This window comes from Papio anubis, chromosome 8 (genome assembly GCF_008728515.1).
Source record: "Papio anubis isolate 15944 chromosome 8, Panubis1.0, whole genome shotgun sequence".
Lineage (NCBI taxonomy): Eukaryota > Metazoa > Chordata > Mammalia > Primates > Cercopithecidae > Papio > Papio anubis.
The window spans coordinates 98,454,436-98,475,136 of NC_044983.1; the positions used below are offsets into that span (position 1 = coordinate 98,454,436).

The 20,701-nt window shown below is 38.8% G+C and overlaps 1 protein-coding gene across 3 annotated transcripts in view; it reads left to right on the forward strand.

Annotated features, from left to right (window-relative positions):
• ATP6V1C1 (ATPase H+ transporting V1 subunit C1) overlaps window positions 1–18,858 on the forward strand; it is an 89,735-nt gene extending 70,877 nt beyond the window's left edge. For all 3 annotated transcript variants that reach the window (XM_021942553.2, XM_003903047.4, XM_009213453.3), the window contains exons 8-13: window positions 1,729–1,797; window positions 8,828–8,920; window positions 9,007–9,100; window positions 10,572–10,669; window positions 12,178–12,304; window positions 14,555–18,858. In XM_021942553.2, the coding sequence (XP_021798245.1) occupies window positions 1,729–1,797; window positions 8,828–8,920; window positions 9,007–9,100; window positions 10,572–10,669; window positions 12,178–12,304; window positions 14,555–14,650 (577 nt within the window). In that variant the 3' untranslated portion in view covers window positions 14,651–18,858. The remainder of the gene's footprint in view (window positions 1–1,728; window positions 1,798–8,827; window positions 8,921–9,006; window positions 9,101–10,571; window positions 10,670–12,177; window positions 12,305–14,554) is intronic.
• Window positions 18,859–20,701: the final 1,843 nt, after the last annotated feature.

A 20,701-nucleotide genomic window follows, 5' to 3' on the forward strand; every position in this document is an offset into this window, starting at 1 on the left:
TAGATCATAACCTAGCAATGGAGACTTCAATTATAAATTGAGTTTCCAAATCAAATTTAGCAGCTTGGTAGAGTTGGCTCATTCAAACATTAAGTAATGCTAAATTATTGATTGTTTAACAAATACAGATTTTAGATTTCTCAAAATAGGAAGGTCTTTGCATTTTTTCCCAAAAAATTCTTTATGACTGGTTAGGATGAATTAAGCACTGTAAGACACAAAGAATGGATTAGAGCAGAGATTAGCAATTTTTTTTTTCTATGAAGGGCTAGATAGTAAGTATTGTAGGCTTTGTAAACAATGTGATCTCTGTCACAACTACTCCACTGTGTCAACTTTGTGGTTATAGCTTAAGTTGCCATAGATGATATATAAATGAATGGATGTGGCTGTTTGAATAAAACTTTATTTACAAAAGAGGCTTGGCTATGCGCATAGTTTGCTAACCACTGGACTAGACAACCTTTGATATCTCCTTAGGATTAGGCTTTCTGTGTTATTTAATATTTGATCATAGTTAATCTTGAATGAAATGAAGTGAAACCTTTGGGTACTTGTAGGAAGACCTGGACTCTGTGCATGTCTGTATAGCACTATTAATGGTTTCACTTTTGACTTACACTGAAGTCTTGCTATCAGGGAATGTTTGGGGAATCCGAACTCAGGTGGGAGGTTTGGGTCTTTTTCAGAGTATCATTGCATGAAGACTTCCTTGCTGTGCTCTGCATTTTTATCTGGTTCAGAGATTGGGAGTACTAGAAAATGATGCCTCCGTGGAATTTGCAGTGGCTACAATATTGTCTCAGTTCTGCATTTTTTCCCCCTTTATTGCAGTATGCTACCTTTCGGATTTTTCTTTGCAGAGGGAGAAGGCCTTAAATCTGAGGATTTCACTCCAGAAGTTTTATTTTGTGTTCTAGTTACATAACTCCCCTCTGCTATACTGAAACACTGATTATTTTTAACAAATTCTATGTATCTGTGCTTTTTTATACTATGTAGGAAAATAACTTTTGCCCAGATAAAATAATTTGACTCATTCAACCTTTATTTAAAACTCGAGGTCAAAACCAGAAATTTTTATGGTTTTCTGTACCTTGTAATTGAAACATAGGACATAAGACATCTTACATGATGAATTATTCTCTATCCTGGCCTATAAACACTATAATTATTTGTTTTCAATCTCAAACATAGTTGTCTCTCCCCACACCCCGGGAAGCCAGTGGCCTCTAGAGGTGGTTGTTGCACAATACTTTGTGGCAACATAGTTTACTGTCACTTCATTTACTTACTACCTCATGGTACTCTGTGCTTTCCATAAATACAGTTTTTTTCAGTCCTTCATAACTGCCACTGAGCAGGAGTGATAGTGATTTTAGCATGACCATTTTTTAAAAATGAGGCACTATACGTATGAACCTATGCAGCTTGAAAATAATTTACAATCTATACTGTGCTTTACTTCCTTGTCAAACGTAGTTCTAGGATGTGCCTCTTTTGCAATAGTTACTGGAGGTAGGGTGGTGATCTGTATTTCCTGCATTACTCAGTGTATTGGAAATTCATTCTCAGTAGGAAACCTGAATTTTTTTTTTGTTACATAGAGTTGGAGTATACTTGCTATAGCCAGATTTCCTATTTGTCACATAATTTTTTCTCTTCCTTGATATGGCAGGAAATAGGACTTGTTTTTCTTTTCCAATGTGTATTGTACCTTTCCTGCAGGTTAAACCACAATGACTGGATTAAGCAGTATGAAACACTAGCCGAAATGGTAGTTCCAAGGTCTAGCAAGTAAGTAGAAGTTTTTGTAAAACCATTTGGTTCCTAGAATTCCTTTCAGAGTCTGGATGTTGGCTGAGGAAATATGTTTGCTGTCTTGCTTTTGTGATAAATTGACCTCATGAGTGAGTTCTGTGAACTCTAGTTGTAATAATTTTAGACCTAGAAGGGACTTGGCACAGTCTGTTTGACAGCCTCCTGTTTATAGACTTAGAAGTTTGAGGCCGGTGAGGTATTAATAGTTTGCCCAGGGTCACACATCTCGTTTGTGGCAGGGCTAGAACTAGAACCTAGGTGTCTGGTGTGGTACTTTTTCTGCCTCACTGTGCTGCCTTTTGAAAATTCTTTATTCACTATTGCATACCTACTATGTGTCTATAATTCCTCATTTTATTTGGCAAAGGAAGTGTACCAGAATGGCTACTGGACTGCTGTATTGATCTCCAGATGTTCACCATCACTTTGAGCTTAGATTTTACCCAATCTGTATGTTCCTTTTATTTAAAAAACAAACCTGTTTTTATTAAACACTTTTTAAATTTATAGATTTAACATGCATTGCCTAATTTGAAATTTACAAGTCTGTGAAGAAGCATGGACAGGTATTACTCTTATTCTCATGGAAGAAGAAGTTAAAATGCTTAAATAGTTCCCTGAGGCATATGGCTGTGTAAAGCGTCCAATGGCAGAGTTAGGGCTAGAACTCACATCTTTTAGCTCCAGGTCCTGTACCCTTTTTACACTATTCCATGTCATTTTTCCATGTTCTGCCATTGCCACACTAGATATTCTTTGAGAAAATATAAATACAGTGTATCTCCACCCATTCTTTGAAAAAATATAAATACAGTGTATCTCCACCCCAAAGGATTCTTATAGATACATATATGCTTCAAGGGGAGGCAGCAGGGTGGAAGATATAGGAGGTAGTCAAGAAGTGGAATTAGTAAGGTCAGGCCCATGAAATATTTTCTTTTCCAGTTTCATTGTGTCATGTGGGAAGTAGCTTAGTATAATGGAAAGAGTCCTGGACCCAGGGATCTGAGTTCTATTGCTGGTTCTATCACTGGTAGAATCTGTCACTCGTAGGGTCTGTCAGCGGTAGGGTTATGACTTCAGGTTGTCCAGATTCTTGGTGTTTTAAACAAAGAATTGGACAAAATGCCCAGCAAAGCAAAATAAGAATGAAGCAACAAAAGAACAAAAGCAGGGATTTATTAAAAATGGAAGAAAGTACACTCCACAGTGTAAGAGCGAACCCGAGCAGTGGCTCAAGTCCGGATACAGAATCTTCTTGGGTCTGAGTAACTCCTACAAGTTTCCCATTGGCCACTTCATGCTCACCTCATGTAAATGAAGTGGTAGCCTGCAGTCAGTCTCATTGGTTGCAGAAAGCAGCCAACCAGAGGCTGAAGTGAAGTTACAAAGGTCACACTCCTGTGCAAACATCTGATTGGTTGCAGAAAGCAACCAATCAGAAGCTAGGGTGGAGGTAACAAAGTTACACTTCTCTGCAAATGAAGACTTGGCCTGGAATCAGTCTGATTTGTTGCAGACAGCGAATTTCCCATCTGCCATGCAGGAAAGGTCAAAAGGAGTAGCCTCTGGTCCTTTTGTTACTTAGGCATGGAAAGTTAGGGTTTTCCTTTCAATTTAGTTCTAGGAAATCGGGGTGAAACAACCTTAGGTTCCCTGCCTCCAGACCCTATTCTCCTGCCTCAGTTCTGCTACCAATTTGCTGTGTAACCTGGGGTAAGTCTTTTAACTTCTCTGGCCTCATTTTCTTTGTCTATAAATGAGCATAGCCCCTTCCTTGTATATATTTTGAAGATATTTTAAGGCTTGATGAAGTATTCAAAATACAAGATAATGTTACTGTATTTTCACAAATGTTGATCTTTTAGGAACTAAACAACAAACTTGTGCTCATTGTGAATTTTTTTTTTTTTTTTTCATTTGGGGGAATGCCTTCATTCTTCACATGGTAACCTGAAGACTACAGTTATGTCTTCATATTAGTGTCTCACTTAGGCTGTTGATACTGACAGATCTGTAGGGCATTAGAACCATAGAGATTGACTCTGTGTCTAGGAGGCAGGTGGAGGAGGAGAATGAGGACCCGGTGCACACAGAATGTCCTCCAGAGGTGGACATACGCCAACCCAGATGTCCAGGGGGATGGTGTGTAGGCTCATTAAGTAAGCTCAGATTTACTCTGATAGAAGGACTTTAAAAATATTCCATCAGAGATTTAGATCTTTGGACAATCACTTTAGTAGTTTAAAGGGCAAATTTCAGGCAGGGAACAGTTTAATGCAGTCAAGACTTGTTTGCAAATGACTTGTAAGTGCACACTAATCTTCTGAGAGCTCCCAGCCTTTCCTTGCTCAGTGAAAACATCTGTTCTACCTATTTCTCAGTTCAAAGTACATTTGGAATCACTGACTCAAAAACTTACCTGTTTAAATTTAGTCAGAGACCACATAGCACTAGCTCAAATAGCACCATTAAGAGTATGTGCAGTTAATGTAGGGGCAAATAGGCTTTTTTGAGTGAGCCTGGAATTTTGTCTGCCATTTAGGAAAGATCTCTATGACCTGATGCTGAATTTTTGGTTTATCACACCCAGCATTTCTGAGTAATTACTATGAGCTAGTCATTGTTCTGTGTGCTTTACACAAGTTAGTTAATTATGGTAGTAACATTACTTTTTGGCATGATAACTTGAGTGATTATTGTTGGGAGTAGTGAAGATGAAAGTGGAATTCTGAGGTAGAATCGATTGAAAAATATTCACTCTAATATCCAATCTAATATTTTTCAATCTGTTGTTCTAACTGTCCTCAAACCTGAAAGAATTTTAAAATTCACAAAATATAACTATTTGTAAAATGTTCTACAAAGATTGGACAGTTTTGAAATACTACCGTTACTGTGAGGCTAAATGCAGCAATGTGTATAAATGCCATGTCAAGGCTGTGGACAAAGAAGTGGAGGCTGGGTTGCTGTTCTGCTTTTTTTTTTGTAGAAACACTGTTCAGAAAGAGGTGCTTTTCACTTGTCCTTTCAGAATTACCACTTTCCTTTTTTTAATTTTTTTATTTTTTGTCTACTTTTGCTTATTAAAATAGTCTGAATGAGTCAGATCACTGGTTAACTTTTGCCTTTTCTCTGTCATTGGAAGCAACATCACAAACTCATGGGTGCTTCACAGAAGTTTTTGTTGAGAGATCTGAAGTCCCCAGTGAAGCAGAACAGCCTAGCTAAGAAGTGCAGAAAAAATGATATTGGCCACTGTCCAGGAGTTTCTCTATGTTTCAGAGTTTCTGAGGGAGATGGTCTGTTCTCCTGTCAGTATCACTTCAACCACACCCATGGCTCTAACTTCAACTGCAGTTTTCGGACTCCTACATCTTTATCTGTGGCCAGCTTTCCCCCTACCTGCAAACTCACATACCTGGGTTCCTACTGGACCACTCCATGTGGTATTTCCTAGGTAACTGACACCCCAATCTCAGACTCAAACTCTCTCGTTGCCTTGAAGTATATGGCAGCAACAGCTGCCCAGTGATCCAAACCGCAAGTGTGATAGTCATTTTGGAATCTTCCTTCACCCTTGCACCCCAGCTCCCCAACAGACCCCCCCGCCTGCATTAGTCTAATCAGTTGTGGCATTTCCACCTTCCATAGTATTTGGTTGAACCATTAAAAATTGCTGTTTTGTAGGTCAAAAAATGGTCAAATATCCACAGTTTCACATGGTTAAATCTACTCTCCCCACTCCCCCAAGAACCACTGCTACTGCTCCAGCTCTGACTCCCTCATCCCTTGCCTGGACCATGGTAATTGACCCTAGCTGGTCTCCTTTTCTCCGGTATTTTCTCTTCTCATCAGTCCTCCACGTTGCTGCTGTTTTCATCTTTGTGACATACAAATGTGTTACTTTTCTGTCTAAAACCCTGCTTATCCCTCCCTATTTTGACTGCCTGCACTCAACACACACACACACACACACACACACACACACACACACCCCCTTCTTGTACCCTTATATGTATATATATATTTTTTTTCTTTTCTTTTTTTTTTTTGAGACACAGTCTCTCTCTGTCACCCAGGCTGGAGTGCAGAGGCGTGATCTCGGCTCACCGCAACCTCTGCCTCCCAGATTCAAGTGAGTCTCCTTCCTCAGCTTCCCAAGTAGCTGGGATGTGCTACCACACTCAGCTAATTTTTGTATTTTTAGTAGAGATGAGGTTTCACTATGTTGGCCAGGCTGGTCTCGAACTCCTGACCTCAAGTGGTCTGCCTGCCTTGGCCTCCGAAAGTGCTGGGATTACAGGCATGAGCTACCATGCTGAGCCCCAGTTATACATACTTCTTGCAATTCCTCAAATGCACCATGCTATTCCACATCTGTATTCATTTGCATATGGGGTTCTGTCTGGAACGTTATTCTCTTTTTTGCCTTTCTTTCAAACTTCCACCTGGTATCACCTCTTTGGTGAAACTCCTTTGACTCCCCTCAGATAAAGTAACTAATTCCCCAGTGTATCATGTATATTTTCTGTTGCAGCACTTACAACTCTGTATTGCAGTTACCTGTTTATGCCTGTTTCCTTTACTAAACCCACACCTGGAGATCAGGAAATGCTGTCTTAGTTTTATAGTAATGTCTAGCAAGCACTTGCATTACAGAGTCTTAGTACATGTTAAATGACTACAAGTCCATTATAGTAAGGACTCGTGGTTTATTTTTTTATACAGTTTTTAAGAAATACCTTTCCCTAGGGGAAAGAGAAAAAGCAAGTGGCTTTTATTTATTTTTCATAATAAGGTGGCAGAGTAGGATTTAGTTATAAGGTGAGATGGAAGTTTTATCTTGGCTTTTATCACCATCAGGACTTTGAGTAAGCCATAGGAATTTGCTGTGTCCCAGATCTCTGCACAATAGCTAGGAACCTGTTTAATAGGTAACCTGCTCATTGACACAGGGCCATGTCAAGCACCAAATGCTTTTGGAAGGGTCTTCAAAACAGCAAAGTGTTGGATACTAAAAGATTAGTATGCTAATAGTGAAGCATTATTTGTGGCTCTGAAATAGCCTGCAAGTTAGATTTAGATTTGTTTTGATCTCAAGCAGTTCACACATCACTGAGTAAATCTTGGCAAAGCAGAAGATCCTTAAATGGCTTTTTTAATCGAGCTCTGTCCACTTGGTAGCTGCCCTTCATTGGGTTTGATGGATACCAGGAGCAAGAACTAAGGGTAATCATTTTGAGAAGATACAGTCTAACAGGAGGTTTCAGTGTTCTAAATCCAGAGTACTTGCGTTTTCTTTGCGTGTCAGAAATGACAGTGATCAGTACTCCCAGAGCTGTCTGCTGGTCATTCGCTAGGGAGGTGCCCCTGCTGGCTGGCTGACCAGAAGTGGGGTAGATTTAGTACTTAAAGCCATCCTGTGATTAAACACTGTAGTTGCCTCCTGAATTTACTTGGCTAACCAGGTGGTTCTTAGGCTTCAGGAAAAACTACACTTGCTTTAAAAATTTTTTTAATACAGTATCTTTAAATTCCCCAGCATTCCTCCATTTTGTAAAATTTACTTTTTCTGATTTCAGAAGTACCACATTGTAAGTAAAAACTAAACATTAAAAAACAAAGAAAACAGCCAACAAAAGGGCACAGGACCCTTTTGGTAGTGAGGGATATGTTTATCGTCTAGATTGTGGTGATGGTTTCGTGGGTATATGCGTATGTCCACACTTCAGATTATAGACATTAAATGCGTACAGTTTTCTGTATAACGATTATATCTCAGTAAAGCTGTTTAAAAAACACTAAACATTAGAAGACCTCCAATATGTGAAAGATAGAAAGGAGAAGAGACTCCCCTCAGTAACATTCCCTGCCCCAAGGTTATCCCTGTGGAACAGCTGCCCGTGCAGCCTCGTGGACCTCACGTAAGGACTTCTATACAGGAGGCACTGTAGGTAAATTCTGAAAGCCAAATTTGGGCCATACTATCACAAGCGATACCATTCCCATTTCAAACAGTGGACTTTCACCCAAGGTATCACAGATTTAAATGACCATTAAAATTTCCTGGCAGTTGTGTCTAGAAAGGTCTTTCCAGTGATGTCCATGGAGCTGTGACTGAATGGAAGTTGTGACCTCACTGGGACCTTCTGAAGCCTAAAATGGAGCCATGGGATGCATACAAGCACATTTATTCAGAGATTATTTAGACAGTTGTGTTCATCAGGTTTTTGGTTTTTTTTTTTTTTTGACAGAGTCTCTCTCTGTCACCCAGGCTGGATTGCAGTGGCACAATCTTGGCTCACTTAGCCTCAACCTCCCCAGCTTCAGTGATCCTCCCACCTCAGCCTCCTGAGTAGCTAGGACTACAGGCGTGCACCGTCAAACCTGGCTAGGTTTTGTATTTTTTGTACAGACACAGTCTTGCCATGTTGCCCAGGCTGGTCTCAAAGTCCTGAACTCAAGCAATCACCCACCTTAGCCTCCCAAAGTGTTGGGATTACAGGCATGAGCCACTGCACCTGGCCTGTCAGTTTTTGATTGAGAGATGTCATGGGAGCAAAGGAAAGATCCAAGGTTTGATGTACTGGCAATGCAGAGAGGCTAGGCTGGGCCTCAGTGGGGCTGAGTTGGCCTGGAGAAAGGAAGAAAGAATTAAGTTTCCAGAAAAGAAAAGTGTGCTTATCAAGGAGACACTGGAAACAAAGCAGCCTGGCGCTAATGTTGATTGAAAAGTGTGGTTCTTAGTGTTTGGATGCTTTACTGGAGTTAATGTCTAATTTTGTTGGTTAGTAAGAAAAAAAGTATCATTAGCAAAATAAATCATAAACATTCAGTGTATTCAGTGTTTGAGGCAATCCAGTTTGAAAAGCTTTGAGGTAATTTGGGAAGGGCTATTATACCCTACTTTTCTCTTCTACCTGTTTCTGAATTTTGCCCTTAATATGAAAGACAGCAATATGTATAAATCTTTAAATGGACTTCTTTTATTTTTTTTCCATAGTGTTCTTTCAGAGGACCAAGACAGTTACCTGTGTAATGTCACCTTGTTTAGGAAGGCAGTTGATGACTTCAGACACAAAGCCAGGGAAAACAAGTAAGATGATTATTTTTGTGTGTATTTACTTTGTTAGATCAATTGTATAAAACATGAACAGTTTTGTTTTTTCCCCCCAAATTTAGATTCATTGTTCGTGACTTCCAGTATAATGAAGAGGAGATGAAAGCAGATAAAGAAGAAATGAACAGGCTTTCTACTGATAAGAAAAAACAATTTGTATGTGTTTTAAATATTTAGTATTATCAACATTAAGCAGAAGAAAAAGTGATATTACTTTCCTTTGATTTAAAAGAAAGTAAAAATCTGCTTTGGTTTTAAGACATTTGATTTTAGTTTTTTTTTTTAATTGAATAATTAGAATGAATTTCCTCTAAAGCTTAACTATTCTAGAGATAACTATTCTATTTCTAAGAAAGCTTTCTTCTAAAGCTTACATCTGTCTTAGATCGAATAGAATAGTTACCTTAAAATACATACTTAAATTACTCCACCTAAATCCATATCAGATATTAATTTTAAATGCAGTATTCTGGTTAACGTCCTTGTAGGTGAAGGGAGATTTTAGTTAAGTAACAAAGTTCTTTTCAGTAAGACTTTTTACTTTCTTGAGGCAGATTTGTTCAATGCCTCAGTCTTTTATTGAAGCAATTTGTATTGAAATTATTGGAGAATTGGTGTGTTCTAGGTGTAATGGGAAACAGGTGGAATTGTGAAAATGAAAGATGGTGTTAACTTTCTTGCCATCTTCAAGTGTGGGATTACTGTGAAGACTAAAAGCTTGTTTGGAAAGGGAAACATGAGTGAAAATGTGTTTCTCTTAATAATGTGAGAGGAAATGAAGGGATATACTGAAAATTATTTCCAGGTACTTTATAAGCCATATCAACTAGGAGGAAACTAATTCCTCCAAGTAATGTCCAAAATAACCAGCTTTTTAGGGAAAACCCAAAATCCTTTTATAGAATAGATATTTTGACCAAAGATTTCCACTTTGTTTTGCTATCCTTTTTGCTTTAATTAATTGGTTGGTACATCCAAATGAGCCTAATAATGTTATCCAAGTAAGTGTTAGCTGAATTGTTAATGTATGTCTTTTAAGTATCGAGAGAGAAGGTATTTAAAATCCGCTTAATCGTACTAAATATATGAAGTTTAAAAAGAACTTACACTACATAATTTAGAATGTAAAGAGATTTTAGATGTCTAGACCAACTCCCTTTTTTACAGATGGGAAAACTAAGAGCTAGGGCTGTTAAATGACTTGCCTACATAACTGTTTATCTTTGTTATGAAGTTGTTTGTAAGTTGAATTTTATTTTACATGTATTAAATATTTTAGAGTATCGTGTAGTAAATTCAGATCTTTGTATTTTGATTTTCAAACCTAAGGCATTTCTATATTTTGTACTGATTTAACTACTTTTATTAAAATATATACCTTTTTCTGTGTTAGTGAATTGGTTCAATGCATTTTAGCATCTGTTGAGATCACTCAGTAGTGGCTAACCTTTTAATCTAATTTAAGGTAAAATATCTGAGATAATGAGAATGATAGTGAAACATGTAGAAAGTGAATTATGTGACTTAAGTCTTCTATAGATTCCTAATATGTAGTCACTTAAAAAAATTTATCTAATTGCTATTTCTAAGACCAATTTGTGGTAATTTTTTTTTTTTCTTTTTATAGGGACCACTTGTGCGGTGGCTGAAAGTGAATTTTAGTGAAGCATTTATTGCATGGATTCATGTGAAAGCGTTACGGGTTTTTGTTGAGTCTGTTTTAAGGTAAAGAAAGTTAATTGTCAAACTTGGAACTGAAGAGTTCATAGATGCCTTACATTGGACCTCTTTATTATAACAGAGTCCAGCAATAGGAAATTGATTTGGAGAAACCAAAGGGCCAATCATGAGACAGAGGTTGTCAGTATCATCATACAGCTTATACAATGCGTATTAGTCTTGTTCTTTAGCACCAAGTTTAGAAAAAGAGATTTATGCTGCCATACCCTCAGGTTCTTTTTCTTGTGTAGGTACTTAAAAGTAGATTAAATATTAACCAATATTTGTTTAAAAGGAAGATCTTTCAAATGTTTTATATGTCATTGGACGCATAGTATGCTGATGACTTATTGGAATCATTTCATATTAACCTAAAGTATTTTTATATTTTGAGATACTTAAAACATCACATTCTGATCCAATGTATGGGTTGCTCATATTAGAAATAGTTCTTAAAAACCCAGAACCTTGGCCGGGCACAGTGGCTCACGCCTGTAATCCCAGCACTTTGGGAGGCTGAGGAGGGCAGATGACGAGGTCAGGAGATTGAGACCATCCTGGCTAACACGGTGAAACCCCGTCTGTACTAAAAATATAAAAAAATTAGCCAGGTGTGGTGTCAGGCACCTGTAGTGCCAGTTACTTGGGAGGCTGAGGCAGAGAATCACTTGAACCCAGGAGGTGGAGGTTGCAGTGAGCCGAGATTGCACCACTGCATTATTGCACCACCGCACTCCAGCCTGGGCAACAGAGTGAGACTCCGTCTGAAAAAACAAAAAAAACAAAGAAAAACACCCCAAAACTTATGTGTAACTATGCTCACTATTTTTAAATTTTTTCAAATTTTCAAAGTAGATGTGGGTAACCTCATGTTATTACCATAAAAGTATCTGCTGACCTTACTTATTATTACTTCCTGAGGATATTCATATATTACCTTACAAATTGAATGGTAAGCCGGGTGCAGTGGCTCACGCCTGTAATCCCAGCACTTTGGGAGGCCAAGGTGGGCGGATCATGAGGTCAAGAGATTGAGACCATGCTGGCTAACATGGTGAAACCTCGTCTCTACTAAAAATACAAAAATTAGCTGGGCGTGGTGGTGCGTGCCTGTAATCCCAGCTACTCGGGAGGCTGAGGCAGGAGAATGGCTTGAACCCAGGAGGTGGAGACTGCGGTGAGCCAAGATTGCACCACTGCACTCCAGCCTGGCGACAGTGAGAATCCGTCTCAAAAGAAAAAAAAATGGAATGGTAATTGAAGTAATTCCTAGCAATTGGCTTAGAGATTTCTAGTGGACAGTGAGTACCAAAGTTTTACGTTTCTGTTTATATTAAAGTTTTTTGTGTATATTAGTTTCAGTTTCTATATATATTAGTTGAACTTGTAAAAGTAAAGTGAGATACTGTCTCCCTGTTAACCATGATTAAAGAGTATGAGAATATTTGCTTTGAAAAGAAAATCTCTTTACATGTTTGCTTGTATTGCATACTGTATTTCTGCTTTTTTATAAGGTATGGCTTGCCGGTGAACTTCCAAGCAATGCTACTTCAGCCTAATAAGAAAACTTTGAAGAAACTGAGAGAAGTATTACATGAATTGTATAAACATCTAGACAGCAGTGCAGCAGCTATTATTGATGTAAGTACATATTAGCCCAGTAGAGTAAGAATTGAAGTGAATTTCAGAAAAAAATGATTGAAGGAAGATAGAAAAGGGAGAGTAAGTATGATACTTAATCATTTTTTATTACTTTGAGGTTCTCAATTTGTTACATGAACATAGTAATTTACATCGTTTACCCTGTTTTATACTAATTATAGCTGTGTTTTGCTTCTTGGCATTTCTACAAGCTGATAGTTACCTTGCTGTGTATCAGATGTTTATAGCTGCAGAAATACGGAAACCAGTGATACTAGTTATTTATAAAAACTATAAATTGCAGAGAGGAAGAAAATAAGCAGTTATTTTAATTTTATTTGGTAGAAGCGAGAGAGTCAATAGATGAGTATTTTCAAGGTAGGTTCATTTTTCTAAAATGGCAAAATGGCGTATCTGGGCATGGTGACATATGCCGGTAGTCCCAGCAACTCAGGAGGCTGAGGCGGGAGGATCACTTGAACCCAGGCCTTTGAGACCAACCTGGGTAACGTAGCAAGACCCCACCTGAAAAAAGAAAAAAAACAGACCAAAATATATATATATGTGTTTATATCTTCTTTTAAACAAAAGTGTTATTTTTTAAACAAAAGATATAAACAGAGTTACTCGTGTTTTTTTGTTGTTGCTCTTTAAAATTGTAGTGGGCCGCCGGGCATGGTAGCTCATGCCTGTAAACCCAGCACTTTGGGAGGCTGAGGTGGGTGGATCACCTGAAGTCAGGAGTTCGAGACCAACCTGGCCAACATGGTGAAACCCCATCTCTACTAAAAATACAATAATTAGCTGGGTGTGGTGGCGGGCACCTGTAGTCCTAGCTACTTGGGAGGCTGAGGCAGGAGAATCACTTGAACCGGGTGGGGGTGGTTGCAGTGAGCCAAGATTGTGCCACTGCACTCCAGCCTGGGTGACAGAGGGAGACTCTGTCTCAAAAAAAAAAAAAAAAAAAAAAAATTGTAGTGGACTTTTATTTTATATTTTTGGTTTTAAATATCTTGCTGATTTTTTTTTTTTTCTTTTTAAAAGTTTAGGGTGGATGGTAGTATCTCACATAGGCATTAATTAGAACTATGAAAAATCAGTTTTTCTTGATAGAAGGAAATGCAGGAAATGACTTGCTAAACTTGTTTTATTTTTCTTTCTTTCTTTCTTTTTTTGAGATGGAGTTACGCTCTTTTGCCCAGGCTGGAGTGAAGTGGCATGATCTTGGCTCACTGTAACCTCCGCCCCCTAGGTTCAAACGATTCTCCTGCCTCAGCCTACCAAGTAGCTGGGATTATAGGTGCCTGCCACCATGCCTGGCTAATTTTTGTATTTTTAGTAGAGATGCGGTTTTGCCATGTTGGCCAGGCTGGTCTTGAACTCCTGACCCCAGGTAATCCACCCACCTCGGCTTCCCAAAGTGCTAGGCTTACTGGCATGAGCAACTGTACCTGGCTGACTCGCTACACTTTCATGAAATTGTGGATAAAATAAGAGGTCTAATTATTTGATACATAAATGTTCTAGCAGTAAATTCTTACAACATGCATATATAAAAAGTGTTATCCTTGCTTGTTTTTTGTTTTGCCATCAGATCTTGCTCTGTTGCTCAGTCTAGAATGCAGTGGCATGATTCTGGCTCACTGGAGCCTCAACCACTATGCTCAAGTGATCCTTCCACCTCAGCCTCCCATGTAGCTGGGACTATGGGCACGCACCACTGCTCCTGGTTAATGTGTTTATTTTTATTTTTTGTAGCTATAGAGTCTCACTATGTTGCCCAGACTGGTCTTGAACTCCTGGGCTCAAGGCGTTGGCCTCTCAAAGTGCTGAGATTACAGAATAAGCATTACCTTTAAATCATACTTGCTTTATTTTTACTCCACATTTTGTAAGTCTTGTATCGCATCAACTCAGTATTCTAAGTCCAAGATTTAAAAAGTTAATTTTTACAGTGTACATAAAAAAGGTTGGTGGGATCATGCTAAATACATATGCAGGCTTTGCAGTCAGAATGCTTGAACCTGGCTTTACCACTTACTGTCTGTGTTTCCTAGGAGAAGTCAGTCTTTCAGAGGTTGTTTTCTTATTTGCAAAATGGGAATAATGTCTAACTCAGATAAATTAACCTTAAGTGCATACATTTAGCTCAGAGTAGATGTTCAATAAAAAGGTAAATGTTAATACTTGCTTTCTTTTTTTCTGAGTTCTGTAAATACAAAATTGAGTAATTGTCTATTTTTTCCATAGGCTCCTATGGATATTCCAGGTTTAAACCTGAGTCAACAAGAATACTACCCCTATGTGTACTACAAGATTGATTGCAACTTGCTGGAATTCAAGTGAAAATGGGCTCCTCCCCCGACAATCCTGTCCTTGTGTTGGTGTGTGCTAACAGAAATAAGTTGCAGTATGGTCGTACTTTCACCTCTAGTATCCTTTGCTTGCTTCTGACCCCCTTTCCTAGGTGAATTCTCCCACAGTGGTCTGTATCTCAACATTTTCTTTTTAAAGGAAAATATATATATATATAGTTTCTTTTTATTGATCAGGTCTGTAAATGTGTACTAAAAAAATCAGAGTTTATTTATAAACAGAATAGTTTATTTAAAGAGAAGTTCTTTTCCTTATTGATATCATGGTATGCATTAATTCCATTTGTTACTATTGTGCACAAAAGCCCTGTTCACAAGGGAATGGTGTAAACATTTATACTGTTTTGTTCACTGTATTTAGTAGACATAACTGTTGAATAGTTACTGAATCGTGATGTAAAGAATATGTGACCATCTTCAGGTATGGGATTTCTAAATGTTTCAAATTTCAATCAATGAGCACTGTCAACACCCACAGGAGGAATAAAATTACCTGTGCAAAGGTGTATTGTGGTGTGTGTAACTTAAGATTACAGTTCAGTTTGAGAGTTAAATGATGTCATAGCTCACTTGCTATGATACTTCCAGGATTTTGTTATGTGCTGAGGTGTAACCATTTGTGTTATCTGACGTATGATTTAATTGAGCCAAATTTGGGTCAGAACTAAATTTGAAGATTACTTCTCAGTATATGATGGGTATTTACATTTGAACACTAGAATTTTAGGTCTCTCAAATAATTAAGTATAGGGCCAGTTTTGAATAAAGTCTAGCAGAACTATGCAGCTTTAGTCATTTGTTTTGTCTAAATCTGTATTTTACGTATTTTCTTCTTAAGATCTATAATTTTGGCATTCATGTCATTTGTGACGTAGTCTGAAAATAGAGACATTGGTGGCCTTTAACATCTCAGAAGTGAATGACTTAGTGTAGTGTCCTGAAAGAGCTTTTAAAAGAGGATTTTGTGGCAATGCTTCTCTTACTATGTACTCACAGGTTTGCAAATGGGAAAAAGAAGTTTACATTTCAGTTTAGGGGCATGTCTAAGCTGTGCTATTCCCTTTAGAAAATTAGCCTCCAGAATATTTTGTTTCAAAATTTTATGTTATTTCATAAATAACTTTAAGCAAATACAGACGTCCACAATGTAGAACATGAGAGACCCCCTCCATCAATTTCCACCTCCCAAGGGAAGTTTATATATTTTTCTAGGCCCTTTTCTATGTCTTTACATCTCTCTCTCTCACACACACACATATACACACACAGAGTTTATTTTTAATAAAATAGGATTATACTATGCACATTCTGTCACTTGCTTTTTTGCTTAATAGTATATCTAAGATAATCCTTTATGTCAGTGAAGCTAGAGCTACCTCATTCTTTTAACCAGCTACATGGTGTTCCATCGAGTGTCTGCCATCATGTGTTTAGCCGAGTGAATGGTTAGTCTGCTTGTTTTTAGTTTTTACTGTTAACAAACACTGCTGCAGTCAGCATCCTTGCACAGATTTCTTTGTATGCTTGTATTAGTTTTTCTGTAAGATCCCAGAACTAGAATTTGCAGGGTCGTAGGTTATGTGCATGTAAGTTTTTGACACTCACTGCCAATTCATCTGTCAGAATTCTAAACTAAAGACATGTTTGGAATGTGGATTTATCTTCAGTTTTTCCTTGGACAAGAGAAAGCTGTGAAAAATTTTGATATCAGAAAATTCTGTTTTTTTGTCTTCTTTTGCAAAACATGTCACTAACCTGAAGCTCAGCCACACAGTGACTTTTAAGGTTTTATTTAGACTTTACTGTTGTTCTCATGAGAATAGGTACAGACTGCGTAAGGTTTAAAATCCCAGCATATGTCGAAACTACGGGACTTTCACTGTGGTTTCCGCCAGGGGACTTACAGCAGAGTGGCTGAGTGCATGCTCTGAGGCCAGGTCCCAGCTCTGCTGCCGACGAGCTGTGTTGTCCTGGGCAGAATGGTCTCCGAGTTCCAGTCCCTCCTCTGGAACATGGGCATGGTTAGAGTGGCCACCTCGTTAGGGACGTTGGGGTGAGTTGGTGTGACCCCATGTGCACAGAGAGTGCTGCGAGTGGTGCACGGTGAGAGGCTGATGCAGGTACTTAGCCCTTGGGGAACACATGTAGTTCCTTTTCACTGTGTTTAATTTGGGAAAATCCAGGTCCACATCATTGTAGAGTCCAAGGGTTAGAAGGAAGTCATTGTGTCTAACATAACGTCGGAGCAGTTTGTGTCACTGAGCTCCAGTCTGTGCTGGATTATTGATATTGTTGGTGGCCGTCACCATTCCTGGGAAGGGACTGTCCCAGGCCACTTGCCTCCCCAAGGAGTCTCCTGGTTCTCCTCAAGGATAGTGCTTAGATAACAGATTCATTAAATATTTACTGAGCGTCTGTCAGGAATCATTCACATCCACACCATCCTCCCGGCCCCTCCCTGTGTTGTTCATGGAGGGAGCACTGGCAGTCCCCATTTTCATGTATGGAGACTTCAGGTCAAAGAAGTGAATTCTTTGTTGAGTTACAAATTTTGAGCCAGTCAGAATTTGAACCTAAGATTTCTGACTGCGGGGTGTCACACTTCCCGCCCCACACTCAACTGTTGTATGAATGAGCCAGACACATTCCTTGACCTGAGTCCGAGATGGACAATGGTATAGGAAAGATATTAGGTATGGAGAATCAGATGTTAACTTGTATTGCTATTTGTTTTGTTTTGGTTTTTTTGAGACAAGGTCTTGCTCTGTCACCCAGGCTGGAGTGCAGTGGCATGATCAGGGCTTACTGCAGCCTCAACCTTGACTGCCTGGGCTCAAGCAGTCCTCCCACCTCAGCCCCCTAAGTAGCTGGGCCTACATGTTTGCACTACCATGCCTGGCCAATTTTTTAAATTTTAGCACAGATGAGGTCTCAGTATGTTGCCCGGGCTGGTCTCGAACTCCTGAGCTCAAGGGTTCCTCCTGCCTCAGCCTCCCAAAGTGTTGGAGTTACAGGTGTGAGCCACCGTGCCTGGCCTGTGTTGCTATTATTTTTGGCAGGAACCCAGGAGTCCAGAACATTTCATCTGTGATGGGTTAGATAATGTGTCTAGTTGTTTGCATGCCAATTTTAGTAGCCTCAGTTATTCAACCTAGGAGATTTTTCTACCTCTCTACTACCCTGCTGAAGTTGCTCTTCAGCAGAAAATCTTTGTGGAACATATTCCACACTTTGAAATCTTCGTGGGACAAAAGATCTTTGTGGAACCAATCTTTGTGGAACATATTCCAGCTTTTTGAATGAGTGCATATCCAGTAGTACCTTTAAAGTTATACTTTGTACATAACAAATACTCAGCAAATGTGAACCTTTATTTGCTCTTACTTCAAAATTAGTCCCAAATGTTGGAAATAAAATATAGGACATTGATCTAGATATGAGGTTTTTCTCCTTCATTCTCAGATGTTGAAGAAATCAAAGTAGCATATGCACAAGGTTAAAAACCACATATACAAATACTATAGAACAGCTTATAATGAAAACTTTGCCTGCCTTTATAAAAAATGTGATTATCGTCTTCTGTTAATGTCAATAAAAGATGGTTTGTCCTAGAAGGTCTAAAAATGGTATTATGTTCTGGAGGAAACCTAGCAAAAACTTTCCTAGTTTAGTACTTGTCTCTAAATTGATGTTCACCCATTTCAATATTGCAGACTTGTTCATGGTCTTTATTTTTCTAGCGTAGGTAACAGTTGATTCTTTAGATTCATATATGCAGGCAATTCTTGCTTTCTAAAAAAAGGAATATGGGACATTGGAACCATTTTATTCACCAGTGGATTTACCCTTAGAGTATTTTTAGATCTGAGCTGATGACTTGTTAGAGAAAAAGGGAACAGAGTAAAGCCATGGAAGCCGTGAACAGGAGGAGACTGCCGCCTGGCATGGTTTCTTCTTCTGGAGAAGATGAAACTGAGGAGAAACAAGACAACATCCTTCATACCAAGAATGGTCAAGATGATGCAAGAAGAAAAAGGCTTTCAAACAAATCAGAAGGCAGTCAACAAACACAAGGGGGACATTCCTTCTCTGGCAGATGCTCAAAACTGAAATTACTTACTGTGTACACTGGGGCTTGTACTTGGGGAATTTAATAAAAATGCTCATTACCAAACTCCATAGAGATGTGGTTTAAAGTCTTAAGTAGATCCGAGGAATAACCTACATTTTAAACAAATACCCAGGAGAATCAGAGGCTAGGGGTTAGTCAGTTATTATCGGATACTGTCTTTTAAAGATTCTTCCTCTGAACCCTCAGATTCGGGTGTTGATTTAGAATTTATAAGCATCTTGAGGTCTCATTCAAATAGTGATTCTTCTCTATTAACAGAGACCACACTTACTAGAATCTTCATGGGTAAATCAGCTTTTTCTACTGTCATTTGAAGAAATATTCCACATCGTTAAATCAGTAGAACTGGAGAGTTCTGTCTCAGCAGAAATTGATCAATAAAGATGTCTTTTGCCCTTGGAAGGCCATAGAATAATATCAAGTTGAAATTTGCAAGAACTCTTAAGATGATCAAGGTCACATTTTCATCTTTTAATTGAGAACTCATTCTGGACATGATTTATCACTGCTTTTAAAGTGTAAAAAGGAACAACCAAGCAGACTTTGAAAGAATGGTTTATGTGAGGAAGCCTTCCTCCCCCCCAGAAAAGGGCTATTAAGATGAAAGTGAAAAAAGGAGTTGGAGGCAGCAAAGGTTATTGTTGATGTTGGACAAAGGAAGGAATAAACTGTATGATGCCACCTTGAACTTGAAAGTCATTTGTTTTTAACTAGAAGATGAACAGGAACTATTTAGAATATCAAATCCCAAGAACAGCTTTCATGTATTTTGTTAGTTCCTAGATATGTGGATGACCTCACCACAAAGTCCTGTGACAGATCTTAATTATTTTTTTCACCAGCACAACTTGCCATATTTTACATAAACTATTTAGATGCATATTTAGACTGTCTCAAGAGTGCTTTATAGTCCAGTACAGGTTTTGTGCATTGTTAGACACTTGTTTTTTGAATAGAAGTTGTGACTATGCAGATACCATATTTTACCACGAGAGGGCACTCTGGTGCCATTGAAAAGCAAACAGTTTCTCCTCCCTGCATTTTTGGTTCTGACATGTACAGTCAGTTTAGAGAAACCTATACTCCACTGCAGTCTGGTCTGGTATATTTTGTTACAAGCGTTTATTAATATAAAATCCTCAAAAAATGTTAGATGACTTATTTATTTTGTGACACTCTAGCCTCTGTGTGTGTGTGTGTGCATAAAACCCACACACCTTTCAGCAGACGGGTGCCAGCCAGTGGCAGTTTTCACTGAAGATCAAATGAAAAAGGTAAGGATATATGTATGTGTGTGCATGTGCATCATCACTTACTCAGATAGTTACTGAGCATGTGCTATGAACCAGGCATTGCATTAGGCGTTGGGGATTTAATGCAAGCCGTCAGATGGGCACAGTGCCTACCTGCCCTGATGGGGCGTGCAGCCTGGTGATCTGGTGGCAGTCTTACTGGACAAAACACAAACCTGGCAACCCTAAGGTAGGAAAAGGATTTTACTGATCTGTGAAACCCACAGTCTGAAAACATACTGATTTAAGGGTATCTGTCCAGGAAAGTCAACCTATGTTGTCAGTCAGTGGGTAAAGAATAGACACATCATTTTGTCACGTTTGACCACCTAGTCGGCCTGGCTTAGCACTGTCCAAAAGAATTTCCTATGATGGACATTCTATAGCTGTGCTACCCAATGTGGTAGCCCCTAGTCACATGTGACTGAAGATCACTTGAAATGTGGCTAGTGTGACTGGAACTGAATTTTTTTTAATCTATTTTTTTTTTTTTTTTTTGAGACAGGGCCTGGCATTGTCGCCCAGGCCGCCTTCTGGGCTCAAGCCATCCTCCCTCCTCAGCCTCCCAAGTAACTAGGACCACAGGCACACACCACCA